This window comes from Patiria miniata, unplaced genomic scaffold (assembly GCF_015706575.1).
Source record: "Patiria miniata isolate m_02_andy unplaced genomic scaffold, ASM1570657v1 HiC_scaffold_29, whole genome shotgun sequence".
NCBI classification, from domain to species: domain Eukaryota; kingdom Metazoa; phylum Echinodermata; class Asteroidea; order Valvatida; family Asterinidae; genus Patiria; species Patiria miniata.
The window spans coordinates 18841782-18861803 of record NW_024037068.1 but is presented as its reverse complement, the minus strand read 5'-3'; the positions used below and the strand labels follow the sequence as shown (position 1 = coordinate 18861803).

The 20022-nt window shown below is 41.1% G+C and overlaps 1 protein-coding gene across 7 annotated transcripts; it reads right to left on the bottom strand.

Moving 5' to 3' along the window:
- Window positions 1-5315: 5315 nt before the first annotated feature.
- Window positions 5316-19371, bottom strand: LOC119735943 (serine/threonine-protein kinase Chk1-like). Of its 7 annotated transcripts, XM_038209903.1 has the most exons (13): window positions 19306-19371; window positions 18477-18556; window positions 17176-17275; window positions 14748-14871; window positions 14401-14535; window positions 13458-13646; window positions 12777-12881; window positions 11474-11560; window positions 10370-10469; window positions 9287-9470; window positions 8277-8408; window positions 7186-7287; window positions 5316-6702 (listed from the first exon to the last, which is right to left on the bottom strand). In XM_038209903.1, the coding sequence occupies exons 4-13, from the start codon at window positions 14854-14856 to the stop codon at window positions 6607-6609; spliced, it is 1239 nt and encodes a 412-aa protein (XP_038065831.1). In that variant the 5' UTR covers window positions 14857-14871; window positions 17176-17275; window positions 18477-18556; window positions 19306-19371; the 3' UTR covers window positions 5316-6606. The 7 variants fall into 7 exon arrangements, with proteins under 7 accessions (XP_038065831.1, XP_038065827.1, XP_038065833.1 ...); XM_038209899.1 differs by lacking the exon at window positions 18477-18556 and having other exon boundaries at window positions 19306-19352; XM_038209905.1 differs by lacking the exons at window positions 18477-18556; window positions 19306-19371 and adding an exon at window positions 18059-18077 and having other exon boundaries at window positions 17065-17275.
- Window positions 19372-20022: the final 651 nt, after the last annotated feature.

Sequence of the window (20022 nt, the reverse complement as noted above, 5' to 3'; positions counted from 1 at the left end):
TTTTTAACACTCACACTCACACGAGAAATTGTATCGAGATTCATTCAAATACATGATGCATTTATTAAAAAAAAAACCCAATTAGAATAAAAGGTAAAGAAAAAAACCTTAATTTTAAAAAGAAATCAGTAATAAACAAGTCTTCTTCCCGTCCCCAGGTACAATCTGACAGATTGATCAGGGAATGACATCGTTCACCTACTGTGATATTGTGTGAAAGGAGACAAATCACAAACCAAAAAAAGTTTTTGACTAATTCTGTCAAAGAATAATTAAAGCTACAGTCTTGTTTATAATGATTATGTTTAGCTGTACTTCTGAAGAAAACAATAGAATGATGTGTCAGTGCAATGGGAATCGTTTTTCTAAGCGAATAGCTGTGTATTAATAGCTAAAGCTGGTAATATTATATAACGGCGCGTATTTATTGCAATTTTAAACCGTAAAAGTACTCTTATTGCTTTATTCACAACACAAACTGATGTCAAATCTAATGTGACACTCATCTTGGGAGCGCATTTGCGTTAAAATCCACAGCTTCTTTCCAAAAATAAAATCATACAATCAATGTTAACAGTTCCACATCGCAGTCATTAAATTTAAGTAAAAATTGATCCAATTAAAGTCAAACTCTGTGAGTGTGGATGCCTATCACATCGCATGTTCAGTTCAGTGAATGATACAGTCGATTCCATCCATCCGTAAAGTTCTCCATTTTCGTCTGTCTCGGATACCGTCCTGCAGCTGGTGGTTCGTCCTTGTGGCTTTGTTTTGTTTGAAGGTCAATCCGAAGTTGTGCAATTACGCCTAAACCATCTCCTCGGCTTATCTTTTTAAAGCAAAAGAATGGGCACATTTCGATAAGCATTAAGCAGAAGGCAGACATAATTCAAAATTTGCATGTAAAAGTTATTCGAATACACTATTATCATTGCCATTGCCAGCTTAGTCGGTTACGTACGTCTTTAAAATAAAATGATGTCGACCAGCATGACAGGCCTAGATCGCATGGAACTTGAACAGAATATCTCGCTACCACACAGTATGCCTCCATCCCCTCCGAACGACAAAATTAACGATATTATAATTTGCTTTGTCATTCCTAGTAGTAAACACATATTGTAGGCCTATCGTAAACGAAGGCGGTTTACCGATTCGTTAAAAGAAAATACTTACTTGCGAATAATTGTCCTATTCTTCAACGCTCCTTACTTCCCGACTCCAGCAATCTAATACTGCGCACACCTTGACAATAATCCTCATCGATTTTGATCAATTTAGATCTCTGTTCCTTTTATTCTTTCAAAAATAACAAGGAAACCGAAGAAAATCCAATTGCTTTTTTTAATCCTCCTTTCCAAAGTGTTATGGAGGACCAAAAGTGGACAACCCATTTTCTCAAAAATCTGCCAGAACAAAAACAGAATTATTGTGGAAATGAAGTCCTCCTTTTGAATTTTCATTTTTATATCGTCAAAAATTTGGATTTTTTTATTTTCTTGTACACAGGCGGTCCAAAAGTGGACAAACCAAATTTCCGAATTTCAAGGCGCAGAAAATCAGAAAGAGCGTTTACGTGCAAACCAAATTTTCGCATTTCTGCCAGCAAAAAAAACGGAATGCGTTTACGACCAAACCAAATCTCCGAATTTCTGCTAGCAGAAAATCGGAAAATGCTTTTACGACCAAAGCAAATTTCCTAATTTCCGATTTTCTGCTAGTAGAAATTCGGAAAGTTGGTTTAGTCGTAAACGCTCGTTCCGATTTTTTTCCAGTAGAAATTCTCAAATTTGGTTTGTCCACTTGTGGACCGACTATGTACACGAAAATAAAAAATCTAAATTGTTGATCACAGAAAAATGAAAATTCAGAAAGAGGACCCCATTTCACCCATAATTCTGTTTTTGTTCTAGCAGATTTTTGAAAAAAAAGGGTTGTCCACTTTTTGTCCTCCATAAAAGTGTACACAACACGAATGCAATACTTCAACATCGCGAGTCATAACCACAGAAACACATAGACTGTAAAACAGGCGATCAGCAGCACCCGATCTCACGAGCGCTGCGAGGACGCGTTGCATTTCGTGACGCGTCGTATCATCCATTTCACGAAAGTTGCGATGTGTTGAACGCGTCGTAAGTTCCTTGACAACGGCTTAAAACACGTCGCAAGCTACGACGTGTCTAATGGTCATCGCAAAATAAGAAGAGTCATTTTCTAAGCCAGTTTTATGCCATAAACATTACAAAAACAAGATTATAATACCGAGGTTATGTGTGTAAAGTTGTAAATAGAAAATTTATTGGATAATTATGAATTAAACCGGAATATTAGAGGTGAAATTTCAGAGGTGAAAGTAGCTATACAGTCCAATGAGAGCTTGTTTTCCTTCAAAATTGCATCGCACGGCCGCCATTTTGTTTTACGTTTTAACAAATTTCGAGCTGAGATCCGATAACTCTTTGTTGAATATCAGACGATTATATACGCTGACTTAATACATAAAACAGTCACAAAGTTTTGCTATAAATACACCTACGACGCGTCGCACTTAAGACGTGTTTCGTGAAATGGATTGCAGGACACGTCGCAGCTGCAACGCATCGTAGAGATACGATGCGATGCGTCGCATCTCTGCGATGCATCGTAAGTTACGAAGAGTTTGATGAAATCGGGTGCAAGTCCAACCTCGTCCCCAGGGTGTCGAGCAGTACGCGCCCACCACTACCTGCTCTCTCACCCTGGTATTGGATCATTTGCATGTGCAAGATTTTTGCACACGTATGCAAATGAGGAACAGTCTGGTGCCTGGATATGCGTTACACATTAGCGTTTGTTTTTGTATGCGGTGTCTGGGGTAAAAACAGAGTCAATTCGTGGCAGCGCGAGCACGGCGTGAGTTACGAAAACACGATTTTTGAAATCAAACTGTTACGATCTTATCAAGACAACATGCAGTATCATATTTCATATTAATATGAGCAAATTGGAAAGGAAATTAGTATTTTCGAGAAGGCGTGGACGAATGATCGCGAAAACACGTACTGCACGTTGTGAATATATAGCACCAAGTACACGATAAAAATCCATTACTAGCCAATTGCAGTATCCAATCAGGATACAGAAAGAACGTTTCCTATCCAGGGTTTACTATTGGAAACACGGTTGGAAATAAAGTTAGCACTGGGGACGAGGTTGGGTGCAAGTCCTATTCGGACCTACACTCGCATTACTTTCGTGATTTCGCGGCGCCCGACTAAAATCCAAACTATGGGCAAATTCACCTCTCGGTATAGGGATTTTACACACACCCAAACTATTCCATTAAAAAAATTCTATGAAGTTATTTTTCGATTGTGAAAAAAAACCCTTGTGTACTTAATATGCATTAGGTAGATTAAAAAACAATAACGTGCACAACTTTTTTTCAATCGGATTGTGAATAAAACAGCCTTTTTTTAATTCAGTAATTGATGTTCTGTATGTAAATGTGTGTAGTGTACTAAGAGCGTATCTGCATTGAACGCGCGTCGCGCGATTACGCACGCTGTCAACAAGCGTTTTGACCATACTTTTTCAAATCACAGTTTTACGCGCACGACTGGCGGTCTATGCGTTTATATTATGTCTGTGGTCATAACCCCATGTGACATGCACACTTTATGATGGTCATTAGCTTTTTGAACAACAATTATCATTGCACAAATACATATCTTCGTTCGTTCACTTTTATCCTCATTCTTTTATTTTTCCATAATGCGTTTTAAACAATATTGCTCCTAGTTAATTGAACATGTCAAGGTCTGTATAGTGGATCAGGATCACTTGATTCTCAAATAATCAGATATATTTATATTCATTATTTTAATCATTTTCTTCTTACTAGGCAGCAGTAATTACTCGAAACTTGTTCGGTTATCTGAATGATCTTATTCGAAATAAATTTTGTTTTGCAGATGACGTCGTTGCTATATCGAATCAGTGGGTGTGTGCTCATCCCCGCAAGGTGATGGTTTACCATAGGGACACCACGCACAAGTTTGATTTCCACACTGTGCCAGGGGATGAGGTTGGCAAGACAGACGTGACTCTCGCGAGCGTGGCTGTCATGCCCAACGGTAACATCATAGCGGGCGATAAGGAGAGGAAGGTGTTGACTGTGCACAATCCCAGAAATGGTGAGATCCTACACACCATGCCAGTGAAGATAAAACCTGACTTCTTGGCTGTACTGAGCAATGGTAGGATTGCGATCAGTGACGGGGAGCAGGGACTAGTGGAGATAGTGGATGTTTCTAATGGCAACGCCGTGACTGTTACCAGAATCCAGCCAACCATCGACGGTAAACCGGTGAAACACTGTGGGGGTGTATGCAGCAACAGCTCGGGTATCTACCTTGCAGTGATCGCAGAGTACGTCAACACAGGTCACATACACCACTATAACTGTGCAGGTCAGTTTGTCAGCTGCGTGGCCCAGGGGCTGTACAACCCCTATGGAATCACATTCACAGCTGACGGCCAGCAGCTGGCAGTGGCTGACCTGCACTCAGTGAAGGTATATCACAAGGTGTGATGCCAACGATGTCATCCAGCATAAAAACCGCCTTCCCTAACCCGCGCTGGTGGTCGGTTTAAAATCCCAATATGACCTTGAGGCGGCCTAGGGATAACACATAAATATAAATAAATACAAATAATAATAATAATTTCCACCGACATCCATTCCGCACACGCAAGCAAAGCCTTTGTACAAGACACGTTTCGGTCCATTAACAGCGGTCACCCCCACACCCGGTCATTATCACGCAGTGAAGACCGGCTCCTCACACTGTTATTCCCTTATTATTAGATGTCTATGGTGCAAATGCATTATGCATACAGGTGTGTGCTTTGCGCGTTGCGCGTATTGTTCCCAAGCGCTATCGCTACAGAGCTGGGTTCAAACATTTCGTGAAGGGGTAGTTTGGAAAAGTGCAGGTAAATTTGTAACTAATTTCGTATTCAAATAGAAATAAATATTTATTGTATTCAGATTAAATTAATCAGTTATCGCTTAAAATCAAGCAGAATCTGTGGGAGAGATGTCAACAAATATTGACTGCTTTATCCAAGTAGTAAAACTAGCCTCCCTCGGTCATCCATGGAGCATTCTATAGAATGCTTCATGGATCACCTCGGGAGGCTAGTTTTACTACACCACTCGAAGCAGTCAATATTTGTGTAATATTCACAGGACCTACATTTTAAGCTGAGAAATTCACTCCTTCAGAATTGCTAGACAAAGAATTTTTTTTCAAAGAACTCAAGGAATATTTTTTCCAGTGGATCTTTAATTAACTTTGTAACAATGTGGTTTTTTTTCGAAAAGCTTCTTTTAAGATTACAAAAATATATCTTGAAACGCAAAACGTTAGCAAACGTGATGATCGGTACAAAAGATTAAAGAAATTGTACACATGAAAATCCAATCATTTTTGTTTGGCACAGTGAAGAAGACGAAAATATAATTAACGGTTCCCTGTTCCAGATAAGCTGAAAATTAGCAAGGAACTCATTATTTGGCTTCTAGATATTCAGAGAACAGGCTACACAACCGAAGGAACATGAAATAGCAGTAGAGTTGACGTCAGTAAGTCCTCACAAGTCAGATCTACAGAGTGAGTCAAAAGAAGTGGAACCAAAACCTCAAAAACTTACATTTCATGTTTAAAATAAAAATAGGCAACATTGACATTGATTGGCTTGTGATGGACTTTTGACAACTTGCCTTCAATAATAATATATATCCAGCTCAACAGTTGTAACTGCTGTTTTCTATGACGCTTTTGTAAGGTATGCAGTGCATTCAATGCATCAGTTTATATAATACATTATACCTTGATAAAATATGGGGGAAAACACCCTTTTGTGTAAATTGTAAACCTTAAAATACAGGATCGTAATTATAAATGTTGCTTTCGATTCATTTATTGAAAAGAAAGTAAGTTGATCAACATTTTCTGGTCAATTCTCTCCTCCTAACTTGTCAAAGCTTGTGCGTTGATTGTCATGGACAATTCAATTTTATAAAATGGTTGGTTTATTCATCTTGAATCAGGAAAATGATGGGAAAATGCAGATTTAAAGGTATCTGGAGATTTATCATCATGCCAAACTTAGCAAACACACAAATTGGCAGTCAAGCAACCGAAGGCATTGTCCACAAAAATCGGCTATCCCTGGACACATGTGTAAATTGGCAGTGGCACCCATGCAATTCGCATGCAGTGTAACTGTGCCAAGTTTGAATTGAAATAACTCAAGTTTCTCAAACAACAAGCCTGCCACATTTGACGACAAGTTGACGTCGTTCACAATGAATCACCACCTGATCGTGAGTAAAAGGCCACAATTCCTGAAGTTCTAAAGATTGCAAGATTTTTTTTTAGGCACTGTGGAGTGTGGAACAGGCTGATCGTAGGAACTCATGATCGCATAAAACCCTGACAAAAATAGAGATACAAAACTACCTGCATAATTAATGGAAGAGTTGGTATTAATACTGCGACCCTCAATTGGGAAATGCTGAGTGTTGTGACCTCTGACCCAGCTGGGTCAGGCCATTCAGACAAAAGGGGAGAGCAGGGGTACTTTGGTGGTGATGTGCACCAGTTTTCCTTTTATCTTGAGGAAGTGTCGCTTGAACTCGATACCATCTCCCTAAAAAGTGGAGGAAGGTTTTGGAAATAAAGACGATTCAGTGTTTCAAATTAGACTTTGGGAAAATGTCCTTCAAAAACAACCATGATGGGAAACTGACTAGGTTCCCTTTTAATTGAAAGTAAACATTAAAGCAACGTTCAGCACATGAACCATACCACACAATTCTCCAGGTTGTGTTGCAAAATACGTTTGTTAATAAACGCGCAATCCTATTTCCCGCAAATATGCATAACCAAAGGTTTCCTGGGTGCTAAATTATGGGCATTTATATGTGGTTCACCCAAAAAGCTCTGCATCAAAAACTACTGTCCTGAATCGAGAGTTCTTGGTTTCATATTCCGCTTTTATTTCATTTCTTTTTTTTTTGGGGGGGGGGGGAGTCTCACCCTGTATAGGCTACTTAAAATACAAAATCAGCGCCCAAGTTGAAATAGAGGCACTCCAGTGACATATTAAAGACCGGAACCGTGAATGTATTACCTTTGATAGTCTGAAGTCTACAAGTACTTTGTCATCCATCTCGTGTAGGTGAGCTTTGAAGATCAGCGGGTTCTTTCGTCGATCCAGAGATGTGATTGTGACCTGCGTCAATCAAAAACACAAAAAGTACTCAGTCACACAAAATTATCAAGTCAATCTGGGCGATTCCAGGTTAGAGCCGAATAGAATCGAATCGATTCCAAATTTGAAATCAGAATCTGTCTGAAAAAAAAAAAGACTTAAAGCTATAGTCCATCATTTGTAATTTGTGCATTTTGTTCGTTTGAAGCAACAAAAGGGTTCAAAATCTAATGAAGGATACTGAACAACTAACCTGATGAAGTTTCAGCTAAGCTTCAGCTGTACATATCGAGAAAAACAGCATTCTAAGATCTCAATTTCAAATCAAAAGTTACTGAATCATGTTTTGAATTGTTTTGAGAAATGCAGCCATACGCGACGTAGCGCACTGATCCGACGAATTATAACAACCGCGCGCGCGTGTGCGTCGTTCCAATACTTGTGCGCGCTGCGCTGAATAACAAAACGAACTACTAATTTAAATTTTCCTACGGTGCTTCTTAAGAATCACCGTTGGAAATGGCTTCTTTCGTTGATTACTTCAAAATGACAGCTTCCCAAAAGGAATAATTTCACAGGGAGTTTAGTTCCCTTACTATCTTTCAACCAAGTTTGTTTTTCAACAATAATTACGCCAGTTACTTTTCGGATGGCTGCAAATGACGGACTCTAGCTTTTAAGTCTGCCACGAGCCAATGTGGGCCATCAAGCCGGCATTTATCTCTGGTTTCAGTAGCATGCAACGACTGAGAATATTCCCACTCCCCTGGATGGGATGCTAGTCCATCGCAGGTTGCTCCCCAGCTAATGCCAGTACCCATTTATACTCCTGGGTGGAGAGAGGCATGTGAGGTGGCTTGCCCAAGGACACAACATATGGCCAGCAGCTGGATTTGAACCCCTCGCCATCTGATCACGAGTCACGAACCCTAACAACTAGGCCGCACTCCCCACTCAGCAGGCAATGCCCAATAAGTATTCTTTTAGTTATACAGGCTAACATATCTGACCTGTCTTGCTGTTGTCGTTTTCCAGCTGTAGCCCATCTTCTCTAGTACGGCGGTGAGTTTCTTGATGGTTTCGTCGGGGCTAAGTTTGGTGAAAACCCTGGTCATGCGCTTAACTAGTCTCTGCATAGGTGTCTGTCGGGACAATGGGAAAGAACAAAAACAAAGTAATTATAGAAACTAAACAACAACAAAAACATTGCTGCTTGTGTTGGTCTTTAACCTTGTGAGGAAACCAAAATAGAGCGCGTCCCAAAATACCGACATTTTTGTCCGCGAGGCTCTAGCATTGGCACAGAAACACGTACATGCACCGCCATTATTGTTACACCGTTTTAAAGCTTGGAATCTTAACTTTATTCCTAGCGACTATAAGTTTGATATGGTCAGCCTGAATGATGTGGTACTATTTGAATACAAAAGGTTGTGATTAAAATTTGGTCTTGAACTTTACTCTTTATGTCTATTTTTTTGCTCTGTTCTCATTATCAAACTGAAAGCCATTTCAACGCAAGACAAAATGGCACTCCATACCTGAAATCGTGCATGGATACTTCTGAAGCATTTATCTCCAGTTTTTGTAACATTACCTTGAAGAAACTACATAATAGAACAATCTGAAAAGACTCTTGCAGTCTATGTAAGGTTGATGTATGGTCAGCAAAACACAAAAACATGCTAGCTTGTTGAAAAGCAGTGAATTACATCTGTGTTGAGGGTGTTTGGCGTGTGGTTTCCTGGTCAACTTAAGTCACCTATGGATAGCAGCAGGGGGTAGTTTCTTGTTGACAAAAGTCGTCCATAGTAAGGATAGGGTTAAAAATCCACCTAAACCTGGACTGTTCGTTCCTGGGGGATATCCATTGGGATGGATCGACTTAAGTCACCTATGGCTAGCAGCAGGGGGGTGGTTTCTTATCGACAAAAGATGTCCTAGAAAGGAGAGGGCTAAAAATCCACATGAACCTGGTCTGTCCGTTCTTGAGGGATATCCAGCCAAGTTGTTGACTCACCTGTGAGCTACCGGGCGTTGACTGTATCTGACTACTCAGCAGCAAGGAGTCAATGTGGACCGGCTGTGAGAAGCTGACACCAAGGATTAACTTCTCCACGGATTCTTTGGTGGTTTCTGGTGTGGGCGTGTCATGGACGGCGTGCGGTATGGGCTGGGAGCTGGAGAACGTGGCAGAGTTCTCTCTGTTTTGTTTTGACAAACGGGGAAGACATGAAAAGGGGGAGGATTGTAACTGGAAAACAGTTATGACTATAGATCTTTATCATGCTGCCACCATTTTCAGTCATGTTCCCTGTATCAAATAACGTACTCATGATAATGTTTTGGTGCACAAAGATACCAGACTATTCTTCCTTCCAGCCTCGCTTTGGTTACGTTGACTTGAATTGGAAAAATCCAAATGACTGCAACATGATTATGGTCTATTGGTTAAAGGTTTTCTGTTCAAAACTGAAAGCAGAATAATTGTGAGTTGCTTTTTTACCAGAAAGATGAAGTAACAATTAACAAGGGATGAATGAGGACAAAGAGCATTTCAAATGAATAGATGGTTTATCGTCTAGAGATTTGGAAGACTTGTGATTGAAAGTGCCCAGCGTGAGCGTGAACGTGAATGCAAATTTGTGACATCACGGCATATTTCCATGCTGTGAACTTGCAAAAACTTAACAGATTTCAACTCCAGCAAATTTCGAAGTGAATGTTTAGTGACGTCAAATTCGCATAGCATTCACATTCACGAGACTTATGAAACAGCCTTGCCAAGGACTGAATTACAGTTCTGTATCAAACTTTTGTCCAAAATGCTTAAGATGAAGAATAAAATTGGGCTGCTGTGTTTACCAGCATGATCATGAGTTAAGAAGCATTATCTTTATTCCCGAAGAACATTTTCTTGAAATCACATTTTCATTTCTCTTTTTTATATTATTATATTTTTCTTTTGTTTTGTTTTGTTTCACTAGTTTGTGCTTAAGCTGTACATAGACACAAATTATAGCCAAATATTTTTTCGAGGTTTCAGCGCTTGCGACATTTCGACAGCAAAAGGCAAACAACTAACAATACTCTGCACTCTTACCTTCTGATAGATGACGTAGGTGAAAGGTCATTGCCTGAGCAGACACGCTTGAATGAACCGGAACTTGTTGGAGAACTGGATGGGGGTCTGTGAGGCCAAGCTGGGAAGAAACCACAAAAATGTTTTTAAATAAAGAAGTAAACCAGAATATTGCAGAATTGTCGTGAAGTCCATTACATGCGATTATTAATACAAGCCAGTCACAAATCACACCACGAAACCAAGACAATCCTTAACCCTAACCACCCCAACTCCATCAAAATCCATCCCCCATTTTGGTGGATTTTGGGAGGCTTGGTCCAGAAGGCCTGGCGTGACTAAATATTGATGGAGTATGATGGACTTTGGCCTAATGGCCTGAAGCAGTGCTAGGGGTATCTGATTGATTTTGGCTAGCGCTTCCTGTACTACTATTGTGATAAAAGCCATGTTTAGCAAGTCCATATTGCGTCAGTGGTGGATTCCATTATGTCATGTACAGTTTTATACTTGAAGCACAGTGATTGATGGATTTTGATGGACTTGGTTCAGTTCCTAGTCACAGACGCTAGGGAGTTAGGGTTAACAGCCGTGTTACAAGTCTACCAATTAGCTATTTACGAGTCAGGCCACGAATCGAATCACACGTCTGTCGCAAGTCATACTACATGTCATTTACAAGTCAAGTCACTAGCAAGATCTCTAGCAACCGGAGATGAACAGCAACAAAAGAATGCCTTTGTTGCAGTTAATTCGAATAGCTTGTGAGCCGACTAGGGACTGGGGGACTTTGTGATTTGACTTGTGATTTGACTTGAAATAACTGAACAACTCTAGAATATTGACATCCATTTCTTTGTTAGTGACTGGTCTTACATCAATGATTTAACCCAGACGAAGAAGTTAGAATGCTTATAACAATTTTTGTATGGCAATCATGCAGCCTGCTAAAGCAGCTTTTCTCTTTGTCAAAAAAACATTTTCCAGGACTGCGCAGCAACAACCAGAAAAAAAATTAACAACCAACCCCTCCCTCCGTAATGATAATTGTTGGCTTTGAATGACACAATCTATCATCTGTTTCAGTAATTTGTTCATTGATCTTAAAAACAAATTGGTACTTTCTTTTGCCATTGTACCATCTGTCTTTCCTCAGTGTGGCTATTGTGCAGCGCTTGGTAGGAGACTCCGTCAAGATTTTACGGAGTAATGCTGAAAAAAAGACAAACAAGAGATGAACGAGATGTGCTTAAAATACTAGGAAATCACTGTCAGTACAGGGCACTGAAATAAATAATACATTTGTAATGCATAAACAGGGTAAGTTAAAAAAAACACGAAAGCCAAATGTCAAGACTATTGTTTTAGTGAAGTTCTGCATGTAGCACTTTCAAAATCTGGGATATGAAAGTCCATAAGCTTTCTTTTAGTACAAGAATCACTCAAATAACTCATGTACTTTTCAAGTTACAGAATTTTGAACACAACCACTTTCAGCAAAACGAAACAGTTCAAGCACATCCCTATGTGATTTGTTTTCGTTTTGCTGCACCTTTTTGTGATCAGTGGCCAGAACTTTAAAACGGTGGTTGTGTTAAAATTCCATTACCTTGAAAATTACATGAGTGATTTGAATGATTCTTGTACTAAAAGAAAGCGTATGAATTGGGCTTTCACATACTAGATTTTGAAAGTGCTACATGCAGAACTTTACTACAACAATAGTCCCGACATTTTTTGTTCACCCTGTATAGCGCTTTCCATCGGAACAACAATCTCAAAGCGTTTTTCAAAGCACATTTCCACACTATACAAAGATACACAACAATTTTGTGCACCGAGAAGTAACAACAAAAGAGGAAATTCTAAGCTTACAAGACTTTATACCGTGTTTCTCAATTTTTAACGGCACAAGTGACAAACAAGAAAATCACCTGATCTGATGAAAAGCTACATGCCTTTAAACAACTGAGCATGCAACCCAAAAGTCACACAACTAAAGAGGAAATACCAAGCATTACAAGTCTCTTTGCAGTCTTTTCACAAGGGAATCAGAAAGAGAGAAAACCAGTTAATCCAAGGAAAAATTGCATACCTGAAGCTAGCTAAGCAACATTCTGACTTCTAGAGTGGTTTCTTCATTTTTTTCTTTTAACATGTTTAACAGAAGGACCATTATCCAGCCTTTTTTGTCTCGTTGAGGCATGCAACCTTCGTCAGTTAGTCCATGGAGCCCATACAGTAACAACAGTAATGGAGGTATTTTTTTCAGCTCAATCTCCACCTCAATGTAGTTCAATTTTTTGCGAAGGCAAAAGCTTTGATCCGTTGCCTTTTGTATCAAAGGGGAACATTATGGAAATATTTCCAAAGATGAAGATGGAGTTTGAGACAAAGATGGGCCATGGAAAACAGCCGCCGAACCCACCTAATGGCAAGGGATCGATCTTCTTCCATGGCGACAGGTGCATCTTCTTATCCAACCAATCACGGAACTCCTTACATTCGTACGTCGGTTCATCCCACGGCAGTTCTGTTACCAAAATAGAACACAAACAATTCACATGGGCAGCAACACGTGTGTCTCTTCAATGCTATACTATACACAAGGATATTAGTGGACACTTGATAATTTTTACACGTGTACATATATTTTAAATTTTTAAAAATATGTAGTTACAATTGAAAAAAACACAACTAAAATCAGCTGAATTTGGAGAGTCTAATCTCTGCTCCCCTTACTGAGAAACCCCCAAAAAGGACAATTATGTTGAAAACATGCCAATATGTCTTCTAACTCAGGCATGCAACTGGGAATTTAGAGAAAAAAAACAAGGGAATTACAAACCACACAAGACTTTGTTTGTATAGTGTTTTCCAATTTGTAATGGCATTCATGAGAAGTAAAAAACAAGGAAATCAGGGGATCTGAGAAAAACTTGCATGCCTGCTAACGCTCCCCCCCCCCCCCCTTCCTGGGAGATAAACACCCCTCTTGATCCAAACCTGGATCCGCCCTTGGCCTAGGTTACATTGCAAATCAACTATTTACTTTTGGTCTTTGATCTAACTTGCTCTTGATGAGGACCGTGTGATTTTAGCTACAAACCTCCGCCCAGCATGGCCACAAGAATGATCCCACAGGACCAGACGTCAGCCGGCTCGGCAGGAAACTCCTCCTTCTTCATGACCTCTGGAGCGACGTAGGGAGGCGTCCCGCAACACTTGGCCATCAGACGCTCTTTGCCCTGGTGCCGGAAGACCGTGGCTAGACCAAAATCTGAGATCTTTAGGTTATCTGGAAACAAGTTACAAAGACGAGAACATTAGACAATATCGGCATCCGGGAAAGAAAGTGTCATGTATCCGTATGATGATGACTGATACATGTAAGCATACGCGAGGTCGTGTTCAAATTAAAAGTTTGGCACTGTGCCAATTTTATGCGTGTACGTACAGCTGCAGAGGAAGCAGAGTCATGATTTATGTCACAAAAATGTGCAAAAAAACGCCATGAAAACTGCACTCTTAAAAGCTTCCAACTGCAATCAGACATATCTGGTACATTATTACATTAAGAATTAGAGGTTGATATCATTATTCAATCGAAAGAAATTTTCATCGAAAACACGGTAAATTCATAGGTACAGATCCCATGTCAATATAAAGCCAGTTTGGCATGCGCACAATGATATGAGACACGGGTCATTTGGGATAATCAAACACTCATGGAAGGCGCATGAATGCGCACAGCGACGGGCGCACGACGCTCGCGTGTTTATTACAAGCAGAATGGGCGTCCGCGTAACATCGCGTGTCATCACGTCAACGATTTTATCCCGAATGACCTTTGACTGCTTCATCGAGAAACCGAACTGGCTTATTGGCTTCCATACGTAGTTCCATTGCCATTTTGTCATATCACATATGAGAAGAACACAGAGAGTGATGATGTCACGCGTTGGGCCATCAATTCTGAGACAGTGGGAGCTAGCCCCATTGAACAAGTGCCTGTAATAGTGTGTGTTAACACAAAAAAATGTTCATCTTACCGTTATCATCCAGGAGTAAGTTTTCTGGCTTCAGATCTCGATGGGTCACACCCTTCTTGTGTAAATACTCAACGCCGGCCATCAGTTGAACAAAGTACCGATGGGCCTGCTTGCCTGGCATACCAATATCAGGCTCTGTGAGAGAAAACAAAAATTCCTTCAATTTTATGGGTGAGTTACTCAACAATTTGGATCCAAACACGTAACACCAGCAGTTTCTGTTCATCCAAGGCAACAGGCTGTTTGTGATTTATGGTAAAATATTCACGTTCATATACTCCAGGAAAACCTTACCAATTATATCAAACAGAGCTCTCCCCCACTGAAACACTCCAGGAAAACCTTACCAATTCTATCAAAGAGCTCTCCCCCGCTCATGTACTCCAGGAAGAGATACTGAATGTTGCCTTCTTTGCGTTGGCCGTAGAAGCGAACAATGTGATCGTCGTTCATCATCCTGTGGACGCAGACCTGTAGAGGGCAAAGGGCAAAACTCAAACATTCATCGGACATAACTGGCAAAGGCCAATTCATGCTTAAAATCTAGTTGAAGCCACACAAGTCACAAGAGAAGAGGTGTCACTGAATGGGATAGTGCCTTCCTTTTCCAAACACCAGCGAATACAGATAGTTTCTAAAGTCCAGATTTGTTGCAAGACTGGATATGAGAACAGGAAAACACCTTTGAAGTTTTTGAAATCTTATTGGTTGCGAGCCTTGATGATGCATACTTCTATACAGTCTGACTGGCCTACTCCAGCACACTAACACCTCACAATGCATCTAGTGCCCTATTCGTTCACACAGTTATATTTAAATTAGATTGACCCCATGTCACTAGTCAATCAGCTTACTTTGCTCTGCCCAGACTCAGACTCCATGTCTGCCGTGGGAGATACCGAGACAGGTTTAAGACCCAATACACCCTCCACTTTCAATTCGTAATCCTCGCCGGCTGATAGTGTGGCGTCACGCCCTTAGCGTGGAGCGGTGCTCGAAAGAGGGCGCCCTCTCCACAGGCGTGGCGCGGACGGCACGTACCGGAAAGTCCCTGAGCGGCTAGAGACGAGTCCGTTGGGATGGAAATATACCGTCCCGGTCGGAAAGCTAGTTGTTTTTATGTGACTGGGCAGCGCGCTTTAATCTGATTGGCCTAATCCTTAACGACGTAACTGAGAGGGAGAACCAATGAACAGCCTTGTGACACCAGTTTCAATTACCAAGAAATAATAACCACTGTTTTATTCACTTTCCTCTTGGAATCACAAAAAGGCCCACTCCGATCCAAGAATTGAACAGTAAGAGATCAACAGAGAGCGCTGTGAAATGCAACACTTTTATACAGGGGGTGCAATGAACTACGGGATAAAAGCAGTGTACGATAATCCAGTGAGGGGGGAGTTCCAAATTCCTTCGCAAGCGCAATATGCGTGAGACTAATGCAAGTCTAGGGCCAGATATTACGCAAGTCCCTATAAGGGACGACTCGAACCGCACCACAATTAGGCCCCTTAACTTACCCGCTCACATCCACAGCGCGCAGTATTAGCAATGTACCTATTGTTTCCTATTAGCCTAGCGCACGCAGGTCCGTATAGGCAGACCGTGCCGGAGTCAGTTATCTCGATCGAACGCACCACCAGCCCCTACTCGCGGAGCCAAGATCACAACGAAACCACGCCCCCAAGAAGGGACAATTGATCCCGCAGCAACCCAGCACCAGCCCGAGGAACCGTAACCGACCCGTCACAATACCGCCCAACAGCCCTACCACCTAAGTACAGGAGGTATAATGCCTTACCACACGCCCGCAAGTGCCGGCGTTTCGAACCAGAAATCAGGTCCCCCGATTTCGCTTTTCTGCGCGCCTTATATAGCCTACCGAGCCGGCCGCTGGCCCATATGCGCCTGCGCGCGCGTGCTGCACGTCACTGAGCGGTGACCCCACTGCCCAATGGCGAACGCGCGAGGCGGAGCCTAAGCGCTGCGCGCGCCTAGCCCACTGCTATGCACTAAAAGTATATGCGCTAATTTTAGCTACAGCGCTCCACGCAAAAGCGCCCTCTGTCACGTTACAATAGCTATAGCCACGGCTTGAGGAAAGGCTATGTGCCGGAAGACAGCTAGAGCCGCATTCCCGAATGTACACATTTCATTCATCATGCAATTGCACTTGATACAAGATTGGCATTGAATGGTGTATTTTCTATGAGGGAAAGTTGGGTGAACTTTCCTTAGTCGTGAAAAGTAAAATCTATTCAATGACACCACTTTCTGTTTTGGGTTGAATAAAAAAAAATTGAGCACAGTACACAGGCTTTCGTTCAGTGTAAGTGCGCTCATTATTGATGGCTACGCTCGGCTGATCACACTGGGCTACCTGTACAACACGAATGCACCCTCAGTGTGAATACCAGCGGGCCGGCAAGATATCGAAAAAAGTATAACATCCTAGACAGGTTAAAGTGCAAACTAATTTTAACTGAACACACAAAACAGTCTGGATAGCACTGTTGTTGTACAGTTAATCACAAGTCAGTCACAAGTCCATCATTATTATACGTCCAGCAACATGTAGATCACAAGTCACTTTAAAATTCTGGTGACAAGCAACCGTGAGTGAATGCAAGCGCGAGTGAATAAATTACAACCGAATGCGCTTACCACGGTGATTTAGCTGTGACTGAATGACTTGTGATTGACCTGGGAGACTAGGGAAGGACTTGTGATGCACTCATCAACTACAAGACTTCTGGCGATGGGATTTACAGGTACCTCTTTGCGGACATTCTCTATGGCCCCTTTTGCTTTGTCCAGACTGAGTATCTTGACAGCTACAGCCTCCTGTGTGCTACGATTGACCGCAAGCTTCACCCTGGGGAGACACAACACAATAAGCATTATCCATTAAATGCAAACATACAATTTTGCTAAATTTTACCTCGTACTCTGAATCTGCTGCGACTGTGCGAGCATGGTGCGAGGAATAATTTATGGATTTATAAAAGAAATAACAGTAAACACGTTTGTACACTATCTGGTCTCGATTCAACAAACTTTATTCGTATTCTCACTCACTGGTAAATATATGCATGAAATGAGTATTTTGGTGGCTAAAAAAGTTACATGCACGTCGTGCATGCTCAGTAAAATAGCTACGTGCACAAGCAAAAATCTACATGCACTGGTGCATGCGTGCACCCGGGTAAATCGAGCCCTGCACTGATCGTATGTCTAGATTCTTGCATATGTCTTCACATTCACAAATTGACATACTATATGTTATCCTGCGAGCGCGAGTGGAATACGGAATAATATAGTGCATCTGGGAAAGATTTCCATATACGAAGTTCACTAATTTTCCTCTGTATTGACTAACAAGCCCCCAGATAGCAATTTCATGTCATCAAAGTCAATTTCAGCAGTGAGAAAATACAAGCATTTTCTTAGAAAACACTTAACATTTTTCAGTCCAATCTCATAGGGTTTGTACACAGGGTGTTGAGTGAACTTCGTATATGGAAATCTTTCCTGCGTCTGTGTCCCACAAACCACGAGGCCGAAGGCCGAGTGGTATGTGGGACACAGATGCACTATATTCCGTGTTCCACGAGCGTGAGCCTGATAACAAATTTATCTTCAAGCAAACTTGACGCACAATAAAGATGAAACGCACGCTGTACACAAACTTCAGCGCCTTATCCTATACACGTTTGTGTTTGTACAGAATGGCGCGCGCATCTTGGAATAGCGCAACACGTGGAGTGCGGTATGGACCGTGGCCGTGCTAGTACATGGTTATATGTAGAACACAGACGCACTTCATTATTCCGTGTAGCACGGCTTGTTGCCATGGATCGACCAATCAGGATCAAGGATTCAAGTTTACTTGAAGATAAATGTCCTTATGCCTTCAAAATTTACAGGCATGGTATGTAAAGTACTATGGTGAGATATTGAAGACATACTTTCCATGCAGAGACACTGCAAAACTTTCCTTTCTTGAAAGATATAATTACAAAATACAAATGAAAAAATAGATTACGAATATGAGACGCGAACAGTTCCTGACTTACTCTCCGTATGCCCCTCCCCCAGTGTCTGCACAAAGTCCCAGCCTTCCACAAATGCAGTCACCATCTTGGACTCATTCTGTCTGCAGAAAAAAAAGTAATAGTATATCATCAAATGGGCAGAAATGCGCGATTGGTCAATCCTGTAATCTGTATACATAATGGTACGAATGTCGCCGTCAAAATCCCCGGTACTATCCCCTGAAACTAGGCCTAAAACATGCGAGGCGACTTGTCTCAACGGTCGACTTGTCTTTCCATTTATCGCACATACGGTCAAGTTGTCTCAACGGTACAGTTGTCTCAACGGTCGACTTGTCCCAAGTCGAGTTGTCTCAACGGTCGACTTGTCTGACCCCCAATGGTAGTGGTACTGTTGACGTGCCCATTCTTGAAAATCACGCATTCTTAAGAATGTGCATGCACATTCTTAAGAATGTGCAACTGGATCCTTGCGCAATCTTCGCAAAAAATAACTCTTCCAGATTGAGGCGCTCATTCTTAAGAACGCGTGCTCGTTCTTACGAATGGGCGCTCATTCTTAAGATTGCGTGATTTTCAAGAATGGGCACAACATAGACCCGTGAACGTGGCGTTGTTTACAAGCCACGTTCACGGGCAAATGACGGGTCTAGGCACAACAGTACTATCATGACTATAGGGAATCTCAGACGTTACTTTCCCTTTTTCAAAACAATCCTCCAGCGAGTCCTGAGCCAGAGCCTTGAAAGTTCAATTAAACAATTGGAATTGTTCAGACCAGTCTCATAGGGGTTGGGGAACAGGGTGTCAAGTGATGTCTAGGTATGAAATTTGATTTGTTTTTACTAACAAAAATATCAACTCATCGTCGACATGATTGGCGAAATACATAAATCCCGCGGCGCGGCAAGCATGCACTTGTGCTGCATGCATGTTGTTATTGGACCGCTACATTTTACATACTGGGAAAAAAGGTAATTATGGGAATTCAATTTTCTTTAAAAATATCAGTTACTAATATGAAATGAACATTAGAGAAAATAATGAAATATAAAATGACTTACACTTTCTTTCAAAAGAGAATGCACTTTAAAAGTATATAATAAGACTTGTTTTTCTAAAAGCGTGAACCTCCTGTCACAGAATAGAATAGTCCCTTATAGTCAAATACCTGTCGTCGTGTTAACGGTCTCTGCACTAACTTACGTACATTTATAATAATCGGAGTCCAGTTACAAGACGTTCGTTTGAGTATTTTTATATCTATTGCTGTCTAATTATTGAAAGGTTTGTTGCCATTGAGAGGGCGCTCTTCACAATATCTGTAGATTAAGAGTACAGTTGTAGGAATGAGGGCGGTATCACTGCATTAAGGTGTGCATCAGTAATAACAATATTTTTAAAAAGGGAACAAATAAGTCTGGTTGTTTGTTGGATTATTTACATTAAAAGGGTCTATGAGATGAATTTGTATTAAGACCGCATTGCATGTATGTACAGCTTTCTACTCCTTTAAAATTTACATTTCTTGTCTTATCTAAATGTATTGGTAAGTGCACTTCTTCAA